This window comes from Protopterus annectens, chromosome 7.part0 (assembly GCF_019279795.1).
Source record: "Protopterus annectens isolate FY-2018-M chromosome 7.part0, PAN1.0, whole genome shotgun sequence".
Lineage (NCBI taxonomy): Eukaryota > Metazoa > Chordata > Ceratodontiformes > Protopteridae > Protopterus > Protopterus annectens.
The window spans coordinates 636,791,409-636,812,697 of record NC_056739.1 but is presented as its reverse complement, the minus strand read 5'-3'; the positions used below and the strand labels follow the sequence as shown (position 1 = coordinate 636,812,697).

General features: G+C 41.5%; 1 protein-coding gene across 3 annotated transcripts in view; it reads right to left on the bottom strand.

Moving 5' to 3' along the window:
• The window catches only part of GABPB1 (GA binding protein transcription factor subunit beta 1), a 2,781,617-nt gene that overhangs the window by 2,362,787 nt on the left and 397,541 nt on the right, over window positions 1-21,289 (bottom strand). For all 3 annotated transcript variants that reach the window (XM_044077209.1, XM_044077208.1, XM_044077210.1), the window contains exon 2: window positions 10,063-10,170. In XM_044077209.1, coding sequence (XP_043933144.1) covers window positions 10,063-10,170 — 108 coding nt within the window. The remainder of the gene's footprint in view (window positions 1-10,062; window positions 10,171-21,289) is intronic.

The window sequence follows — 21,289 nt, the reverse complement described above, 5'->3', positions numbered from 1 at the left end:
CTGCAAAACAGCACTGGCAAAGCCAGCTCTGGATTTAGAGAAAAATGGTAAGTGATAATGCTTGGTGAAAGTATAAACTGAACTCCAGGTAGCAGCTTCTAGAATATCCCTGGTAGGAACACCTCTGAGAAAGGCTGTAGAAGTAGATGCAGCCCTGGTGGAATGAGATCTGATCCCCTGTGGTATAGATTTTCCATGGTGCTTATAGCAGAAATGAATACAATGGCTTATCCATTTAGAAATAGTTGGTTTTGAAACAGCCTTCCCCTCTGCCCCTGCAGCAAATGCTACCAGCAGTTGTTCAGATTTTTTTTGAGATTTAGTCCTGTCCAAGCAGAATCTAAGTTGTCTGTGTACATCCAATGAATGCAGAATCCGCTCCCCCTTGTTCTGTAGTTTGGGAAAGAAAGTTGGCAAATGAATGGACTGATTAAGAGCCACAGTGGATACCACCTTGGGCATGAAGGATGGATTAGTCCTGAGTGACGCCCTGTCCGCATGAAAGATGATGAAAGGCTCCACTGCCATAAGGGCCTGTAATTCAGATATCCTTCTAGCTGAAGTGATTGCTAAAAGGAAGGCTTTGGCTCGAAAGGAGGTAGAGTGAGTTTTTTCAATACAAAGTTAAGGTCCCGGGCAGGGGTTGGAGCCCTCCTGGGTGGTCTCAAGTTTTTGGCCCCTCTGAGATACTGCTTAAGCAGAAGGTGAGAGAAGAGGGGTGGTTCTGTGTTGGAATGGGCTGAAATGGCTGAGGCATGGATTTTTATGGAGGAAAAAGACTTGTGAAGCATCTCAGTTAAGTATTGCAAAATCTGAGGTAAATTGGGCACTGCTATGCTCATCCCATGAGGCTGACTCCAGGCACAGAATCTTCTCCATTTGTCAGCATAAGATTTTCTAGTACTAGGTCTTCTCGCCTCCAAAATGACATCCACCACAGGTTTGCTGAGGGATGCTAAGGGGGGATTTAAATGATTAGCCAAGCTGCAAGATTCAATATTTGGAGCTGAGGGTGCAGAATTTGGTGCACCTGCTGAGACAGTAAGGAAGGTGTCTGAGGCAGGTACCATGGAGAAAAGTTGTGACATGCTGCACAGGAGTGGGTACCAGTGTTGGTGAGGCCAGTCTGGAGCAATCAAAATCATTTTTGGTTTGTCCTGTTTGACTTTTAGTAGAACTTTGGAAAGCAGAGGCAGAGGGGGAAAGGCATAGACTGATAGGTTTTTCCAGCTGAAGGACAGAGCATCCACTTTCCAGGCTTTTTTGTGAGGAGATCTTGTGCAAAATTTGTCCGACTGATAGTTCTGGGGAGAGGCAAAAAGATCTATGTCTGGGCTACCCATTTGCGTGTCAACATGTTGAAAATCTGTGGTTCCAGTTCCGCTGAAGGACAGAGCATCCACTTTCCAGGCTTTTTTGTGAGGAGATCTTGTGCAAAATTTGTCCGACTGATAGTTCTGAGGAGAGGCAAAAAGATCTATGTCTGGGCTACCCATTTGCGTGTCAACATGTTGAAAATCTGTGGTTCCAGTTCCCATTCGTGTGGGTCCATGAAATTTCTGCTTAGTTCGTCTGCCAGAATATTCAGCTTTCCTGGCCGGAATTGAGCTTGTAGTTGTACTTGGTAGCTCAAGGCTGTATTCCACAATGCCATGGCTAGTCTGCAGAGGGGGTAGGAATGTGTACCCCCCTGCTTGTTTATGTACCACATAACCATGGTGTTGTCTGTCGTTACCATTAGTTATCCTGGATGAAGGTAGTCCTTGAAGGCTGTCAGTGCATTCTGTACAGCTAGCATTTCTTTTTGACTGATATGAAGGTGCATTTGATTTGGGCTCCATTTGCCCTGAAAGCACTTCCCTGCCAGATGAGCCCCCCATGCATAGTCTGATGCGTCTGTAGTTAGGATTTGGGCGGCAGGGGGTGGTGTGAATGGCAGTCCCTTGTTTTGGTGGCAGGCCTCTGCCCACCATAGAAACTCTACATTGTTTCCAGGCTGTGACAATGTTGACTCCAAAAACTTTTTAAGTACCACTGAAGTTTCCTCATATGCAGTCTTGCATATGGAATTAGAAGAATGCAGGAGGCCATGAACCCCAAGGCTTGCAGTATTTGTCTTGAAGATAGCAGGATTTTTGTGGCCACCTGTTTGAAGTAAGTCACCAAATGAATTTGCTTTTCTGGCGTAAGGAAAACCATCTGGGCAGTTGCATTCAAGCTTGCACCCAGGAATGTAATTTTTGAGAGGGTACCAATTGTGGTTTATTTTTGTTTATGGTGTACCCTAGACAAGTTAGAACCCTTTTAACAAATGCCAGATGTTTTAGAAGAATGGCCTGGTTTTCTGCCTGAATTAGACAGTCGTCCAGGTATGGATATATTTGACTATTTCTTTGCCTGCAAAGTGCAATTACTGGAGCCAGGCACTTTGTGAATACCCTGGGTGCAGTAGACAAGCCAAAGGGCAGTGCAGAGAACTGATAATGCAAGTAGCCTGCTTTGAAGCGTAGGTATCTTCTGCAAGATTCCCTGATTGGGATATGCAGGTAAGCCTCTTTTAAATCTAGAGTTGCCAACCAGGCATCCTTGCCTAGCAGAGGAAGTAACTGGTGAAGAGTCAGCGTCTTGAATTTTGGAATGTCCAGAAAGGTGTTTAGAGTAGACGGGTCCAGAATTGGATGCCATGATTTGTCTTTTCTGGGTACCAGGAAAAGTCTTGAATAGAAACCTTGTCCCTTTTCCTCTTCTGGTACTAGTTGAATAGCCCCCATGTTTAAGAGAGAAAGTACTTGTTTCTGAGCCTCTGCCCACTGATTTAAGGGCAGGTCTGGCCACCCATTTGGAGTTGGCAACATGTGGAAATGAAATCTGTATCTCCGGGACACTATATTTAAAACCCATTTGTCCTGGGTTATAAATTGCCAGTTTTTTTCATGAAGAGCCAGTTGTCCCCCCAAAGGGGCGACTGAGAGGTAAGTGCTTGGTAATTTTAAAGGAAAGTCAGTGAGACTGTTTACCATAAGGTGGTGTCTTATTTCCAGATTTGGAAGTGGAAGCACCCCATTGCTTAGTTCTGAAAGTCCCTTGGGACTGAAACCTGGTGCTTTTGGAGTGTCTGGGTTTGGCTTGAGTGGCTCTGGAAGGAGCTGGAAAGGACCGTTAGTAGGCCAGTGCCTACTAAATCTTGGAGGTTGTACTTGTAAGAAATCTTAAACAGTTTGCATAGATTTAGCTTTATCTTCCATCTTTTTTAAAACTTCTTCAGCCTTACTGCCAAACAGACAAGTCCTGCTGCAAAGGAGCATCCAACAGTTTTGCTTTAACATCAACCAGGCAGAGATTGCTCCTTAAGCCAAGCATGCCTTCTAAGCACAGACCCAGTAACAGCAGCCCTGCATGAGGCCTCTAAAGAATCAAAACCACATTGCAAAGTATGTTTTCCAACTGGTTCAGCTGAATGCAATAAATCCTGTAAATGCTTATTTTTCACACAGTCAGACATCAACATCATTTTCTGTTTAGGCAGTCCCATGATATGCTGGTGATATTTTAGCATATGGAATTGACAGTTTAAAGCCCTGATTGCCAAGGTTGCAGAAGTATAAACCTTTTTACCCCATCTATCCAGCACCCTAGAGTCTCTATCAGAAGGGGTAGGATTTTTAGCAGTAGAAGCCTTAATTCCCTTGGGCCCCTGAGAAATGGGTCCGCAACAGGATTTTTGAAAAGGAATTTGTGGGACTCAGGAACCCTGTAGTATCTGTCTGGTTTACTAGGGGCCAGAGGCAGGGAATCAGGGGCCATACTGGATTCCGAAAACACATCATCAACAATGTCTCGCACAGGAGGTACAGCCAAACGCCTATGCTGAGGAAGGAGGAAATCCCTAAGCCTCTTTTTGGATTCAGAAAAATCCTGACTTTCCCGATGGAAATGCTCCCTTAAGGTATGTAAAGTTTCCCCAAAAGAAAAATCCTCTGGGTGAGAAGCAGACGGAATGGAATCCTCTGCATCAGAGTCCTCATAAGTAGGAATGGACAAATCCAGGTCATTAAAAGAGTCAGAAGAAACAGAGTCCTGTTCAGAAGATTTATAGTCAAGTTCAGCCCTAGGCCTCTTAAAAGGGGGGGGGGGGTATTGACTACCCCTGATTAAAGTAATTAAAACTTCAGCCATTTTCATCATTTGTTTTTTAGGCATAGGGGCCTGAATATGTGGCCTGGGTGTCATTTTTTTAGACATAGATCGAGATTTAGGCCTTAGTATTGAAGGTGGAGTCGGTTTAATATGCAAGTCTGTAGGCCTGAATATATCCTCAGAAGCCGGCGCCTGCACAGCAGCTCCAGACCCATCCAAGATAGAGACATCCGCAGGTTCCATAGGTGAAGCATCTCGCGACATACCGGACTCCAAATGGGTCTCAGTAGGGGCCTGCGAATCAGAAGTAGTGGGTATTAGGGGCTGCGAAAGCGCCTCACTGAGTACCGGCAAACTGGTGACTGGCTTAGGAGAAGCATCGTCGACAGTTTTGGACCTCAACGGCCTGTCTCTGTCTTTTTCTTTGCGTGTTTTTGGCATTCCGGTAGTCGGATGGCTAACCAACATCATTTCTGGATAATTAAACAGAGAAACAAGAAAAAAGCACCAGTTCAACAACGAAGGTGCAAACAGTTTATTGGGCTAGACACAAAATCACCAAAGCAATCCAACAGTACGCAGTGTATGACACATCAAACGTTTCGTCAATCCTTCTTCAGAAAATACATAAACACACATTTACCCACAAATCTAGTACTTAAATACAATTAATAATTCCAGTCAACCAATAGCCATGTTGAATTAATTAAGCAACAAAATCCATTGTTGAAACGCATTGAAAAGTGCAAAACAGGTTTTTTAAAAAAACTGATACATGCAATAATTAATACATAAATATGTCCAAGTAAAATATATATATATATATATATATATACATATGAAGTAAATATAGAAAATGGTGAAAGTGTGTTAAAATATATTTAAAATATATTTTTTTAAAAATTTCATTCAGAAATAGTCAAAAGTGACCAACTAATTAAAACAATACTACACTCTACTGGTAGAAGTTGGTATTTCACCACAATTCATGATCATGATTTGTAATAAATAATGTTTGTGATAAATATATTGAAATTTGTTATAATTTAGCTGCTCTTAGTTTCAAAACCGGAGCTAAAGAAACCATGTCATTGATTCCAGGATATTTGTTGGATTCTAAAATTATTTGCCAATACAATTCTCTGTATTCTAGTAGTGTTTCCCACATTCCCCCTCTTGGATCAATAGGGACCACCTCCACTACAAAAAATTCAAAACTAGAATCTTTACAGACTAAAGTGTGTTTGTACAGAGAATTGTTAGAACACGATGTTCTAATGTCATATATGTGTTCATAAATCCTTTGTTTAATTCTCCTTTCGCTTTTTCCGACATAAAATGCCTCGCATTTCTTACACAAAGCGACATAAATAATCCCTTTTGTATTACAATTTACAAAAGATTTTAATGTCAGTGTTTTCTTCCTAGCATCTAAGTAGCAGCTGTTTCCTGTTTTTAGGTGTGTACAATACCTACAGGCTCCACATTTAAAAACCCCTGTTTTTTTCTTACTTTTGTCAGTCACTCCACTAGCACCCCTCTCAATGATACCTTTTATGTTGTTGCCCTTCCTGTAAATGAATTTAATCTCATTTTCAAAAATATGACTGAGGTCAGATACTTTGGCGAAGTTTTTCCGTTCTTTTTCAAAGGTTTTTTTTACAATACTAGATTGTCCATCATAAGTAGTGATGAGGCCTGATACAAATCCTTCATTAAGAGGAATATCCGGCAGTACTACCGTTTCCTGCTTGCCCAATATTGGTTCAAATCTGGTTTTCCTCCCATCCAATACATCATGCAGTATGTCATCAAACAATTCCTTACAGAGAGCCAAAATATTTAGAAGCAAAAACATACAGACGACGGATAGTGCGCTTATTAAATAATGCACAAAACCGACAGCAAGGTACGTCGTGGTCAAGGCCTAGGCAAGGAATACAGTACAAATGAAAATCCTTATGAGGAATTTGCTTCCCACGAGTAATACAATTATTAACTTTTACTGACATCGGAAAGGACCAAGAAAAAAAGTTTCCCCAATGGGGTACTAGCTTTTAGTTGAAGACTTCGGTTCTGAAACTCAAAAACGAAAATTTCAGGAGTCAGCCAACTGACACTTGTGAACTGCTTCTGCTTCGGGCACCGCACAGCAAGAAAGACTGATGTAATGGCATTGGCTGTGTGTTTTATACCCCCTGACAGTTGCTGTCCCTTCTTCCATGATGTCAGGTCGGCGCAGGACCCAAGACTTTGTTAATCAGGCCGACTGAAAGCGGCCTGCCAGCAGATTACCCAAATGTAATGACTGCAACAGTGAAACACGAAGAACATTTCAGAGCAGATCTGAGTGTTGCCATTGAGATTATTGACATAGCTATAAATGCTTTGTGGTTTTCTTTAGATTCAGTGACAATTTTGTTTTTGTAATTAGCTTTGGAGGATTTTATGAGGGATCCCAGCTTTTTACTGAGGCTGACCAGGGAGCTCCTCTAGTCATGGGATTTTGCAACAGTTTCTTTCTTCTGTTGTAGAGTTTGTTTATGGCAGAGGACCACCAGATTGGCTTCCTTTTTTGGAGGCTAGCATCTTGGTTCTGTTAGGGTAGCATGATCCATGCACTCGTGTAAGTGCTTATAAAGTACATTTGTGTAGGATTCAGCAGGCATACCTCTATTGTCTGTCTGCATGGGTGTCTTGAAGTTTGCCACTTCTGTCAGAAGTGTGAAGTTGGCTTTGGAGAAGTTTTTTGCAGTAGTTTCCCTAATGGGGGTGGGATGTGGATGTCTAGGGTGATTAGCTTGTGGTTGGATCTGACCAATGAGGAATTGACCTCTGGTGTGGAATATCCGTCATCCATGTTGGTAATGACTAGGTATAGGATATTGTTGCCCCTGGTGGGGGTGTGAATAAGTTGATCCAAGGCATTGGAATTTATGAATTCCAGAAAACGTTGAGCAAAAGAGTTGGTACACGAGTAGTTTTCCCAGTTAATGGTGGGGTAGTTGAAATCGCTCATTATTAGGGTGTTGGGTTGTATCCTAATATTTTGCAGTGTATCAATAAATGAAGAGTGGAAATCTGAAAAGAGAAAAAAATGGAAAGGTGCAAGGCCTAGACGAAACAAAACAGCAACTATTCAAAAAAGAATACATCTTTTTATTTTTTAACAATAGTGGAGAAAAAGGGTAATTTCAAAGACCAAAAACTCGATTCATCTCCAAAAGTCGTAAGTCTGGTCACTGGAAGAGGCAAATGATCTGAGGTGAGCTGGGGCTTCGAAGAGGATTATGGGTACGGGAAAGAGCTTGAGCGATGGATCCAAAGTCTGAAATGTGTCCAAAGTCAGATCTGAAACTCAGTGGTTAAGGAACAAATAAAAAAGACATCAAATCTTAAAAAAGACTTTATATTGCTTGTACTAGAGATTTTCTTTGAGCCTCCAGTGAAAATGGGCCTTTGTGCCTAGCCAGACTTCCCTGGTCAGCAAATGTAAAATAATAAACAAAATAAATAGACGGTTGCTAACACAGGCCTTAATTACCCAGAAATTGTGGTTATCCATGCTAAAACACATGCTAAAATGCTTCTACTTACACTAACTGGTGTCTGTTCTTTTTGTTTATCTTTATTCCCCTCCCAGATGTGAAAACAACTTGCCTGCTTTCAGAAAACATTAACTTTCCGCCTTGAACACAGCACTGTTCTGGCTTTTTACTGCCTTATTATTAGCTTGTCTCCATAGAAACGCAAGATAAAAATAAATGTATTCCTCTGCTGCGGCCTGAAAGAAAAGCTGAAACATTTGCTGCTAAAGGAAATCTTTGCACTGTATTCAGTGTTCCCATATTTGTTTCCACTTAAAACGTATTTGATTAAGCCAAGGGTCTTAATCCAGACATTCAACAATGCAAAAGTAAGAGAAAACATATTAGTTCTACTTATATTATGAACTTTGTTCTTTTGCAACCTTTCCCCCACCTCAACAACCCAAGATTACAGCCTATTAACTTTAATATTCTTTTGTCTAGCCTTCCTTCTCTTTTTGCACTGCAGTGCCTACATTTTGTAACACTGAAAAAGACAAATGAAAAGAAAAAGAAAAAGGCATCTGTTTACATGATTAACTACCACATGTAAGGACAACTAAAAATACTTTACTGTAAAACATTACATTCATATTGTGAAAAGTTTTTTAGAAATACTGTTATGTAGAGAAACTGTTTTACTTTGTTATCTTTTCCTTCCTCTTCTCCTCAGTGTCCTTTCAAACATGAATGATATGAAGTGAGTCAAATGCTTTTCAGTTCACCACAAGTTTAACAAAGTCAAGAAAAGTCCAATCTTTCCACTTTTTCTTATACATCTGTATTTCACAAATGTGAGTGCTGCTTTGCAGTTTCACATTTATGAACTAATTTTTGTGTTCCTGATCATCTTCCTGTTCCGCTCCATCTTCCAACTCCAGATTTTGGTTCAATTCCAAGGTACTCCTGAGTCTTCTAATCACCTCCTGTGTTTTTCTCCATCTCTCAAGCATTTTCCTTTGGAAGAGTGGAAAAAGTTTCACTTCCAAAGTATCTCTGTATGCTTTATTATCACAGGAATGAGAAGCAAGGTCCCCTTCTGCTTGATGTCTGACTTTTTTGCTGGAGAATTTTTTGTATTTCCTCACTTGCCTGTTCTGCATCAAAAAATTACTTTGATCCTCCAGAAAAAAAAAAAAAAAGTTCTGAAGACAGCTGGACACAGCAGCTTGAATCTCAAACCTGCTTCTTAGCATTATCTGATTACTGGAATGAATGTGTTTCTCTTCTGCCTGGTTTACAGTGAATAATCATTTTCCAGAAACACTGCACTGTCTCCAACTTTTAATACTTTACCCTTTTGCCACAGTTTTGTCAGGATCAATTCTTTCTGCTGACAGGTTTTCATATTTACTAATACAGGTCTTGCCTGCTTTCTCATGGCCAGATTTGAAGCATACGCACAGTGTGCCTCTTCAATTAATAGTTCCTGGAGTGGAATACAAGTCCAGTTGCTTATTTGTGCCTTTGTAAAATTAATAGTCTTTTCCTTCTAGTTTCCCTGGTACAGCAGAAAGTCTCAGATTTCCCCTACATGCTATGTCCTCTAATTCTACCAGTTTTTGAAACATCTCTTCAGTGTTTTGTTTATTTTAATCAACTCTCAGCTCATCTGACTTACTTTCCTCTAGATTACTGACTTGATTTCCTCTAGATTACTGAAAAGCATATCTTGCATCAAAGCTGCAGCTTGAACTGCTTTTTTCTTAACAGCTGCAGGATTGCTTCCTATCAGTGTTTTTCTGTTCACCTTTTCTAGTTGATTATGTTTCAGGCTCTCTTTCTTTCCTCTTTGCTGGTTTCTGGTCAATGTACTTACTAACCAGTAAATACATTTACTAAATGTGACAGCGTTCTTAGCCCTTGTGTTTCAGTTTCTTTTTTCACATTGGGAGAGCTGAAGTCAAGCTGCTGATCAGTGTACAGTCACCTTGGAAGTGGGACTGGTTATTCCTGTAACTGGGCAAACCCCATGACACCCTCAGTCTGAATGGCCCAAACACTCTCTGTCCAGTATTCTAATCTCAGGTCTACTAAGAGAAACTGAGTCACCAGCACTGCAACTGAGAGCCTTGTCACTGCACCAGTGAGCTTGATCATTGTCAACAAAGATACCTGCAATCTTATTACTGCTGGGACAACTCCTCAGTTAACTAGACCAAGCCAACCAATATGGCTTTGCTGTATAGAAAATCTCAAAGAGTAAAAGGTGAGACCTGATATACAATACTGTCAAACTCTCAATTATACTACACCAAACAAAACAAAGCAGATAGTTCATTTTGCTTTCTTTTGTGACACAGTGCATAACAATGGTACAGATAACAAGGTTTCTTACCCAGTCTGTGGTAAATGGTGCTCCATTTGCCATTAAAATGCGAACCTCATCATCTTGTCCTGATCGTGCTGCCTCCAACAACTTCTTCCCTAAATCTACAAGGGACATCTAGTGAAAAATGTAAACATTTACATTTACAAACTCTTCTTTGAAATTAAAATAAATGAATCATTTCACTAACTTGAGAGTTAAATTCCTTTCCAACTGGACCTTTTTCAGACTCACCTGGTGAGTACAACACATTTGAATTCTTGGCATGCACATAAATAATATAATACATAGCAATGGGAAGAATTATTAAACATTTAAGTTTTGGAGAGAGAAAGAACACAATCTGTGCAATGGACAAGAAAATAGTTTAATCAAGTGTCACATAATAAGGCATAGTTACTTACAATCACTCAAAAAAGAAGACCTGAAATTAACTATGTTCCTAGTTTGAAAACACAGCCAATCCAGAAAGCTTGAGTTAGGTCTGGTATTTCATTTGTGACCCAGGGGGTGTCAAGGCTAACAAGAAATGGAGTACAAAAGATTAGTCCAGATAAAATTACTTTAGCTAGTAGATCTAGGTGACTATCAAGTAGTTTATTCAGTTAAGTAGTTAGATGGAAAGGTGTTATTGTTCTAATACATTAAATTCAACAGGTCAGTTATTTAAGTTAAAGACAATGGTGGGATTTTCCCGGGCAGCTGATTGAAGGAAAAATGAGAAGCCAATCCCAAAACTTAGAGGTTAGTCCTTTATTTGAATATTCCTGAAAAACCTGTGAGGGTTTACCAGCTCAGCAGTCTGTGGACCCTCATTCTTAGTTAAAAGAGTTTTATTTTTAACGAACAAAAAAATTATACTCTTCCATCTACTTACTTAACTAAATAAACTACTTGAAACTTCAACAAGATGCATTTACACCTCTCACATGGGGAGCATCATACTGACATCATGCCAGCTATGTATGAATGGTAACTCTCATCTCTTATTTTACAAAATCTATATAATTATTCTCTTTGTTGTCATCAACCAGGTATTCACTGTGCTTTGCTCAACCAAATGATGACTGAAAATTGTCAGTTGTAATAAAGCTACCAACCACAAAAAAGATCCATGATACTATACAGTAGCTGAGGTAACTCCATGCCATGATGAAAGAGTTAAAACAATGGAAGTACATAAAAACCACACTGGAGAAGGTACGGCAATTCTAGTAACAGTAAATAAGTTTGAATTAAAATAAATTCAGAATCTGCATGGATTAAAATGTATAACAATTTGTTGTAGAGCAAAGTAAATCCTTTGAAAGCCAGCACATTCTGACATACTGTCTGTTAGACACTCATTTCCTTCATTGTTAGTAATGAGGATGTGGTAAACCTAATTAGCATGCTGTATTATTAAGAACAACTGCCAGCTATCATATTAAAATCTCAGTTGCTAGATACACATACATACAACATAAATATTAAACAGGCTGTAATGGATTTTCCATGTGCTTCTAACCATGTATGTAATCTATGCAACAAATCCGAGTAGAAAACGCCACTGAATGTCAAGTTCATTTGCAAAAACTACTTTTTATCTGAGAGTTTGGTCTTTTCACAAAAACTGGCTATAATGTACAAAATACAGTTGTGCAAGTTCCACTTAGATGGATGTTCATAGGACACACTGCCTTACTGGCATAGGGGTAGTAATGCCCTGCTACCCTCCCTCTAACAGTCTATCAATGCTCAGAGCTACTTCCATTGCCTGTCTGTGGGTATGATGGACCAACCACCTGAGTCAGCCTTTCAGACTGACAGGACCCATTCAGTTTTCTAGGATCTAAAAGGAAAGGAAGGTGAAAATGCAAGCTTCTAAACACCTACTCTTCCAAATGAAAAAAACATGTACACACACACACAACAAAACATGCCATTGATCAAATCTCAGTGGCAACTCCAACCACAAACTATGTACATCCAAAAAAGGAGGATGGTGGGTGGGTATTACCAGTAAGGCAGTGTGTTCTACGAACATCTACTGTTACAGGGAAGTAGGCTTAAGCAACTGTACTATGTTCAACAAAACACACTGCCTTACTGGCATATGGGAGGATTCCCAAGGCTCATCCAACCTGGGAGGAGGAAAGATAAGGAAGCTCCTGCAGAATGGTCCTAGCAAAGCCTGCTCTGGATGTAGAAAGATATCCAGCTTGTATGCTTCGTAAAAGCTATGGAGAAAGGACTAAGTTGCTGCCTCTAGAATACTTCTAGTGTCTGCCTCTTTACAATTAAGTTGCTGATGAGGAAAAAGGCTGAGGTGGAATGTGCCTTTACCCAGCCTGGATTTGCCTTCCCATGGTGGGTGTAACAAAAACAATACCAGAGGACAACCAATGTGCAATGGTTTGCTTAGAAATAGGTAGACCTTTCTTTGCCCCTATGTAGGAATAAAAAGCCTTTTAGCCTTCCTGAAGGATTTTGTTTTGTTAAGGTAGCACCTGATCTGCCAATACATAACCAAAGTAAGAAGGTATCAAGGTATATCTCCCATACTCTTAGGTTCTAGGAAGAACTGAGAGAGGTTAATGGACTCATTGAGAGTGAATTCTGAGACCAATTTAGACATTAGAGAGGAAAACAGATTAGTGCGGGCTACAACTCTAGCACTGAAAAATCAAGGTTGTTCCACCACAGCTCAGACAATTGTCTTGCAAACATCAGAGCAACATGTAAAAAAGTTTACCGCATTAAGAACTTCAGATCATCCTGACCAGTAGGTTCAAAAGGTGGTAATGTCAATTTTTCCAAAACAAAGTTGAAACCCCATAAAGGAGGAATTTGCTTGTGAGGGGGTCTCATATGCAATATTCCTTTCATGAACTGCTTTGCCAAATGAGAAGAAGAAAGATGGGGTATCCACTATCAGACAAGGAGAGATGGCTGTTAAATGCACCTTAATGGGACACATATGATAAGCCATCCTGAAGTAGCTCACAACTATTTCAAGACCAGAGGGATGTTAACCTTGAGAGACCCTCTGTTCTCATTTTGGCACCACTTTGAAAATCTCATTCATTTGTAAACATAAGATTTTCTATTAGCAGATTTTCTGGCCTCCTTTAACACCTGCTGCATGTCCTCATGAAACAAGTGCCTAAATGGAGTCAAGATCGAGTCATCCAGGCTGTCAGTTGTAGTTACTCCATATTGGAGTGCACCAGTCACTACTGAGACTGTGTGAGTAAATCTAAAGTGTGGGGAAGTCTGTGGTAATTGCCCTACGCAATACCATTAAAAGGGTGAATCAAGATTGTCTGGGCCAATAAGGGGTCACCACAATGATCTTTGGCATTTCTTACTGAATCTTCATAAGTACCTTGGAAATCAGTGGAAAGGGTGGAAACCACACAGGCACATTACCATCCAAAAGAAAATGTGTTTGTCACCCAAGTATGGCTGCAAGGATGTCTGAAACAGAATTTCTCCAACTGTCTGTTTTGAAAGGAAGTGAGCAGATTTGTTTAAGGCATTACACCACATCTGGACTATTTGGAGTGACTTGGTACAGTACCACTATATACATGCAATGTACTCTTCAAACTTAAATTATCTCTACACAAAACAGCCACAGTTGAAAGATTTAAAAATATTTAATAATAAATAGTAAAAACACAAGACAATACTTCTAAATACACAGTGACATTTAAGAGTTCAGAGACCACAAAAAAAGATTTAAAATAATACAGTCGAAAAGGTCTAACATCACAGAAAACCACTTGGTCTAATCTTCCTAAATCCTAGCTATTTCTAAGAGCAAACACAGTTCTAAACTTCCATATAGAGCAAAGCAGTGCTGGTGATGTTGGATGATCTCAAGACAAAATGCTCAGATTCTCTCTCTTAAAATTGATAACACAGAGCTGCTTCATATGACATTATTCTTCACACTTCTCTGGTGTTCCCAGACTAACAGAAACTACATTTACATTCTTTACACTTGGTCAGAAACCAGAGCAATAAAGGACATTTACACATGCAAACTGTAGCCATTAACTCTGGTCTCAAGACAATGGCCAGAATTCCTTCATCCAGACAAATCGGAGCAGACTTTAAAGACAGTCATAAAATGCTTTCTTACAGCAGAGTGCACGGTCACATTTTTTTACAGTTCAATATACAGTGCAGTCCTTTCACATTTAAGAGAACAAGCTCGTGGCTTACATTAATATTTACAAATGACAGAATTATCTACAAAATTCTAAATTCTATCTGGGTAGGTTGGCAGCCTTCACCTATCTTCACCACCCCACCCTCCGGAGAACGTAAGCTAGTTTTTCAAGTGACCCTTGAGAAACACTGCTTGAGAGGGTTAGGTCTGAGTATACCTTACCCCATTCCCTGTCTTGACAGCCCATCTGCGTTGGCATTGCTAATCCCACTGCAGTGCTGCACTGACATATCATATACTTGCAACCCTAGGCTCCATCTTAGCAACTTGGCATTTTGCTGGCTGGCTCGGTGTAACCATGTTAGGGGGTTGTGATCTGTCACTACAGTGAATTTTCTTCCATACAGATAAGGCTGAAGTTTCTGCAGTGCCCACACTATGGCTAGACATTCCTTTCCTACAGCTGCAGAGCATTCCTCCCTGGGTTGGAGCCTATGACGGAGATAAACCACTGGGTGCTCTTCTCCCTCTGAAGAAATCTGGCTAAGTACAGCCCCCACTCTATGGTTCAAAGCATCCACCTGCACAACAAATTCTTTGCTGTAATCTGGACTGGCTAGCACAGGGGGACATCCCAGAGCTTCCTTAAGCTCCTGGAATTCCTGCTTATATGCTGGGGTCCACACTACCTTATCTGGCCTGTTCTTCCTTGTCACGTATGTGAGGGGAGCAGCTATGGTACTATAACTAAGGACAAACCTTCTGTAGTGCCCTGTTGTCCCTAAGAATGCCGACACCAGCTTTTGGTAACAGGTGCAGGCCATGCCTAAATGGCTTCTATTTTGGCAGGTTCTGGCCTGAACTTACCACTCCCCACTCTATGTCCCAGGTAGGAGACCACTGCCAAACCCACCTGACATTTGCTGGGCTTAATGGTCAACCCTGCCCTCTGGAGTATGCCCAGCACCTCCCTGACATGCTGAAGGTGCTCTTGCCAGGAATGGCTGTAGATGGCAATATCATTTAGGTAAGCAATGGCAAACCCTCCTTCTCCTTCTAGGATATGATCTACCAGCTGCTGGAAAGTCACTGGGACATTATTCATCCCAAAGGGAATCTTTGTGAACTCATACAAGCAAAAAAGGAGTCACAAAGGCTGACTTCACTTTAGCACTGGGAGTCAAGGGCACCTTCCAGAAACCCTTGATAAGATTGATGGTTGCAATATACATAGCCTCACCCAGCTGCTCTAGGGTCTCATCTGTCCTAGGCAAAGGGTAAGCATCTGACTCTGTGTGACTATTTATAATCTCCTGTAGTCTACACAGAATCTGGTGCTGCATTCCTTCTTTGGCACCAGCACCACTGGGAAGGCCCGGGGAATGTTGGACTCTTGAATCACCCCTAGTTCAAACATCTCCTGTGTCTCCTCCCTCAGAGTCTGTTTGACTCTCTCAGGCATCCTATAAGGGGCCTGCCTAATAGGCCTTTGGTGTTCTGCATCCACATGGTGCTGCACCAGGTGGGTGCACCCTGGTTTCCCAGTGAACATGTCCTCAAACTCCTGTAACACTGCTCAGATTTCTCAAACTTGGGTAGGAGATAACTACTGGGACATTGCTACCCCTTCCACCGAGGTGTCAGTCCAACCCTCACTGAGGAGATCAGTCACCAGAGCTCTCTCAGACTCCTCTCACAATCCACTGCAAATGCTCAGCACAAGGGCCTCCCAATCATGGTAAGGTTTCATCATGTTAACATGGTATAATTTGTGTCCCTGCCTTCTGCCTAGCAGTTCCACCATGTAGTTAACATCGCCTACCTTTCTTACCACCTTGTAGGGTCCTTCCCAAGCTGCTTGCAGCTTGTTGTGTCTGACAGGAATGAGAACCATTACCTGCTGTCCCACAGCATACTCTCTAGCTTGAGCATTCCTGTCATACCACATCTTTTTCTGTTGTTGGGCTTCTGCCAGGTTCTGCTGGGTCAAGCCCATGAGTTCTCTGAGCCTTATCCTGAAGTTTAGGTGAAAAACCTGGGGAACCTCTCTTTAAGCAAACAGATGGGGCAAATATTTGTCCCACTCCCTCTTAAACTGGTCTGCAAATGCCTGGAGCATTGACTTGATTGTAAGGTTTAACTTCTTAACAAGACCATTAGTCTGAGGATGGTAGGGGGTGGTCTTCATGTGCTTCACCCCACAGTACTTCCACAGACAAGCCAGCAGGTCTGACATGAAACTGGCACCTCTATCAGTCAGTATTTCTTTTGGTAAACCTACCCTGCTGAAAATCTCTAACAAAGCATTTGCCACCTTTTCTGCCTCAATGGAGGACAGAACATCTGCCTCAGGGTATCATGTAGCATAATCCACTACCACTAGAATATACTTTTTCCCTGTGGAACTTGGGGTACTCTGAGGCCCCACAACATCCATAGCTACCCTTTGAAATGGCTCCTCAATCATAGGCAAAGAGATCAAAGGAGCCTTCACCTGGTCTCCTGCCCTGCCTACCTCTTGGCACTGCTCACAGGTCCATCAGTGCCCGGTTACATCTCTGGAAATTCCAGGCCAATAGAAGTTCTGCATAATACGTCTCTTGGTACATTTTATGTCCATATGCCCTGCAAAGGGAATATCATGGGCTATGTCTAGAAGTGCCAGACAGTTGGCTCTAGGCACTACCAACTGCTGTACCCTCTCACCTTCTAGCCCTCCCTCAGGTGTCTCTATACAGTAACCCTTTGTCCCAGTATACAGAATCCCCCTTTCCTTGAGAATCAGGTGCCTTACTAGCTACCTGCCTCAGGCCTTGCAGTGTAAGGTCTAAGAGCTGAGCCTGTCTCAGGTCTCTCTTTGCAACCCTTCCACAGAAAGTCTGGCATCCTCTGACAGTGGTGCCTCATTGTCAGCCTGGGTATTACTACCTACCTCTACCTTTGCAGTCACTATGTCCAAGGGAATATCAGTACACTCAAGCAGCTGTGGTTCATCTTCAGTCTCACTGCTACAGAGTAGCTCCCTCCCTGAAGTAACCACCTCACCAGTCCTGGCTGCAAGTATGCAGTCTATCTGGGTATCCCCCAGGCTACCAAACCTACATGCTTGTCTCCTAGCCTGACTGCGTGTAACTGCATAAACACATGGTACTGCCTTATCCAAATCCTTCCCTATCAGGACATCTGCAGGATTGTAGTTTGGTACCCCTGTTGTCTCAAGACAACCTACTACTGGCATTTTCTCTTCCCCACTTACTGTCTCTCTCACCTTTTGTTCCCCATCTTGCTTCCATGGACATCTGTATGCCACATTGCCCCACTGGTTGCATTCAAAACATTTAACCCTAGGTCCTGGATATAGGGTCTATGTTATATATTCAAACATCCAAAATGTCGAATACCACATGATCGAGACCATATGGTCGATATTTGAATGTTTGAATATATAATAAAAAAACAAAAAAAAAACAAAAAGAAAAACATACCTTAAAGGTGCGAGCAGGGGGGCAAGCCCCCATGCACCCCCCTACTTAAATATACCAACTCTGAGACGCACTTCAGTGCAGAAAAGGGAAATTCTCCCATTCTGCACCGTACGGTGCCATTACAGTCAATCTTCGAACACTTGAAATGTCGATCATATGGTCTCGACCATATGACGTTTGACATTTCAAACATTCGTTTAATTGACAAAGACCCCTGGACATATACCTGGACTAGTGCCTTCCCCTGATACGGGCAGATTTTGTTTTGGCAGTCTATGCTGACCACCATGGGTTCCTTTAGACCCATGAACAGTACTGGGGGTCCCTTTCCTGTGCAGAGATGCCCTGCTTGCTAGGTATAGGTCTCCCTTCTTCCACAATTCATCAGAAGTAGCACATTGTCTATCAGCTACCCAGATCCTCATGTCCTCAGGCAAAGTGCTAAGGGCTTGTTCCCTCAGCAAAAGGTCTGCCAGCCCTTCAAAAGCGGTGACCTGACATCCACTCAACCACCTATGAAAATAAGTGCTCAGTTCAGCAACATATTCACACACACTTTCATCTGCCTTGTGTCTATGGACACAAAACTTTTTCCTATATGTTTCAGGTGTTAGCTTAAAACATTTTAATAAATGATATTTAACAGAAGTATAATCAAAATATTCACAATCAGCAAGTTTAGACAACACAGTTACAGCTTTACCATTGAGTAAGGGGGGGGGTCAGGGACTGTACCCAGAGCCTTTGGTCAACATCATACTGTTTGCATACCCTCTCCAACATATGAATAAAACTATCAAAATTATCCCCCTCTTTAAAATGCTGAAGAAATGTAATGACCTTTTGTGCTTCTGGGGTCCAGTTACTCCCTTCTCCATTACCTCCATGACTCTGGTGAATAGTTAGCATCTCCTTCTCATGCTGCCTCTGTCTCTCCTTTTCCTCAGCTACCAGGCGTAGCAGTTTGTCATTCTTCTCAGCCTGCAGACATCTCAGTCTCTCAGCTGCTTCTATTTCCAAATGCCTGGCCTCCAACTCAAGTCTCTTTAGCTCCAGAGCTGTCCATTCTCTGTGGGTGGTACATCTCCACTGCCAGTCTAATCTTCCTTATGGTTGCTGTTTTCTGATGCAGCTGTGACCACAGCTGCAAACATCTCTGCCTTAGTCAGGTTTCCATACACCAGTCCCCTAGCCTGGCACATCTCAGGTAGCTGGCTCCTTGTCAGCTTTCCATCCTCCTTTGCTGACATGCTGCCTGCTCTCCCTGACTAAGCTAACAAGAAATAAAACAATTGTGATCTGAACTCTGAGTATTCACTGCATGACTAATTTAGAGTACAAAAACACCTTCAGTGATCACTGTACACAAGCTACAGGAATTCACACTACCCACACCACTACAAGCTAGTTAGTATTTGCCAACCAATTAATATGTGCTGTGGATATCCCACCACTGCCAAACAATTAATATGTGATGCCTGTGCACTGGCCCAGCAATCAAGGAGCCTCAATCCTCACCACTAACACCAATGAGGGGCATCCATATAGGGAAAGTATAATAAATACACACACAGAAAAGTACAATTTCCCTTAAGAGCACAAAGAGATAGCAGTCAGTCTGGGACCGGTTTCTCTCTCTTTCTCTAGGTCCCCAATAAGACTCCCCACTGGCACAGCTATAGAGTCCAGATCTCAGCCTAGTTAGCAAGCTAAACCCTCCAGCACCCTCTCTGTCCAACCAGTGCTTCATGTCCCTGCCCAAGTAGCTGACACACACACTTTGAGATAAGAGTTTATGCAACCACACAGACACTCCTGGGGAAGGCTGGTACAGGCTCTCCAGCTGTGCCAATTTTACCAGACTGTATAGTAGAAATCACTGCCACCACCAAGCTAATATTTATCAGCTACTCAAAGGCCTTTATGAAGGGTGTTCAATTATTACTGTGCAATATTATTATCCAAATGGTAAGTGCAAGCAGTCAAGACTTATTTGAAGTGACTTGGTACAGTACCACTATATACATGCAATGTACTCTTAGAGCTTAAATTATCTCTACACAAAACAGCCACAGTTGAAAGGTTTAAAAGTATTTAATAATAAATAATAAAAACACAAGACAATACTTACTACACAGTGTCAGTCAAGAGTTCAAAGATCACAGATAAATACTTAAAATAATACAGTAGAAAAGGTCTGACATCACAGAAAAACACTTGGCTATGAATTAGGAATATTAGACTATTTCTAAGAGAAAACACAATTCTAAATAACTTACGTATAGAGCAAAGCAGTGCTAGTGATGTTGGATGATCTCAAGACAAAATGCTCAGAGCTCTCGGATTCTCTCTCTTTAAATTGATAACACAGAGCTGCTTCACATGACATCATTCCTCACACTTCTCTGGTGTTCCCAGGTTAACACAAACTACATTTACATTCTTTACACCTGGTCAGAAACCAGAGCAATGAAGGACATTTATACATGCAAATTGTAGCCATTAACTCTGGTCTCAAGACAATAGACATAATTCCTTCATCCAGACATATTAGAGCACACTTTAAAGACAGTCATAAAATGCTTGACTAAGCTTTCTTGCAGCAGACTGCACTGTTGCTACATTTTCTTTACAGTTCAATATCCAGTGCAGTCTTTTCACATTTAAGAGAACAAGCCTGTGGCTTACATTAATATTTACAAATGACAGAATTATCTACAAAATGCTATCTGGCTAGGCTGGCAACCTTCACCTATCTTCACACAAGGCTTAAGGCATTTGATGTGACACAGATAGCCCAAAGGGCAATGCATACAACTGTGAACCCACCACAACAAATCTCATTTATCTCTTGAAGCAATGAACAAATAGCATAAGAAGATGCACATTTTCCAGATCCAGGGTCACCATGAACCAGTGCTCTAGCAGGACAGTAAGCACAGTCTATCTAGTAAGCATCTTCAACTTGGGGGACCTTAAAGTATTCAAAAAGGATAGCTACAATCTGGTCTCCACAATACCTTTCATTTGGGAACTAGTAAGATTCTGGAGTAAAAATCATTCATTAACTCCACAGGAGGGACCAGTTCTATGACATAGTTCTACCATTTGCTGGTGTACAAGAGAAAATGAAGTCTGGCCTGATGGATGAGAGAATTCCCTAGGACAAAGGCATATGTTCCTTCCACTTCTAACGTCTGACAGTGAGGTACAGCACCCATTTGTTAAAAAACACTGACCAGGCATCTTGTTGAAAGCTAATTGTTGAGTTGGGATACCCAGAGGAGAGCTGAGAATAATGGATGCCATGCCTCGACAAAGTCATAAGTTGGAAGAGGGTTATACTTTTACAGAAAGGAAACTCTCCCATTAGGTTTGGTGGAATTCTCATCCTGCCATTTCCTCTAGGTACCTTGGTTTTTGTATGGATGGCACTTCTTTGACATACTACCAAAATTATCTTGCTAACTGGAGGGAAATTTGGGAATAAACTGACACACCTTTCATCAGTTTACCTCTGTCACCCCAATGTTCAGGGATTTGATTAGCTTGTGTAGAACACAACCAGAATCAAGTGAAGCGAAATGGCCAT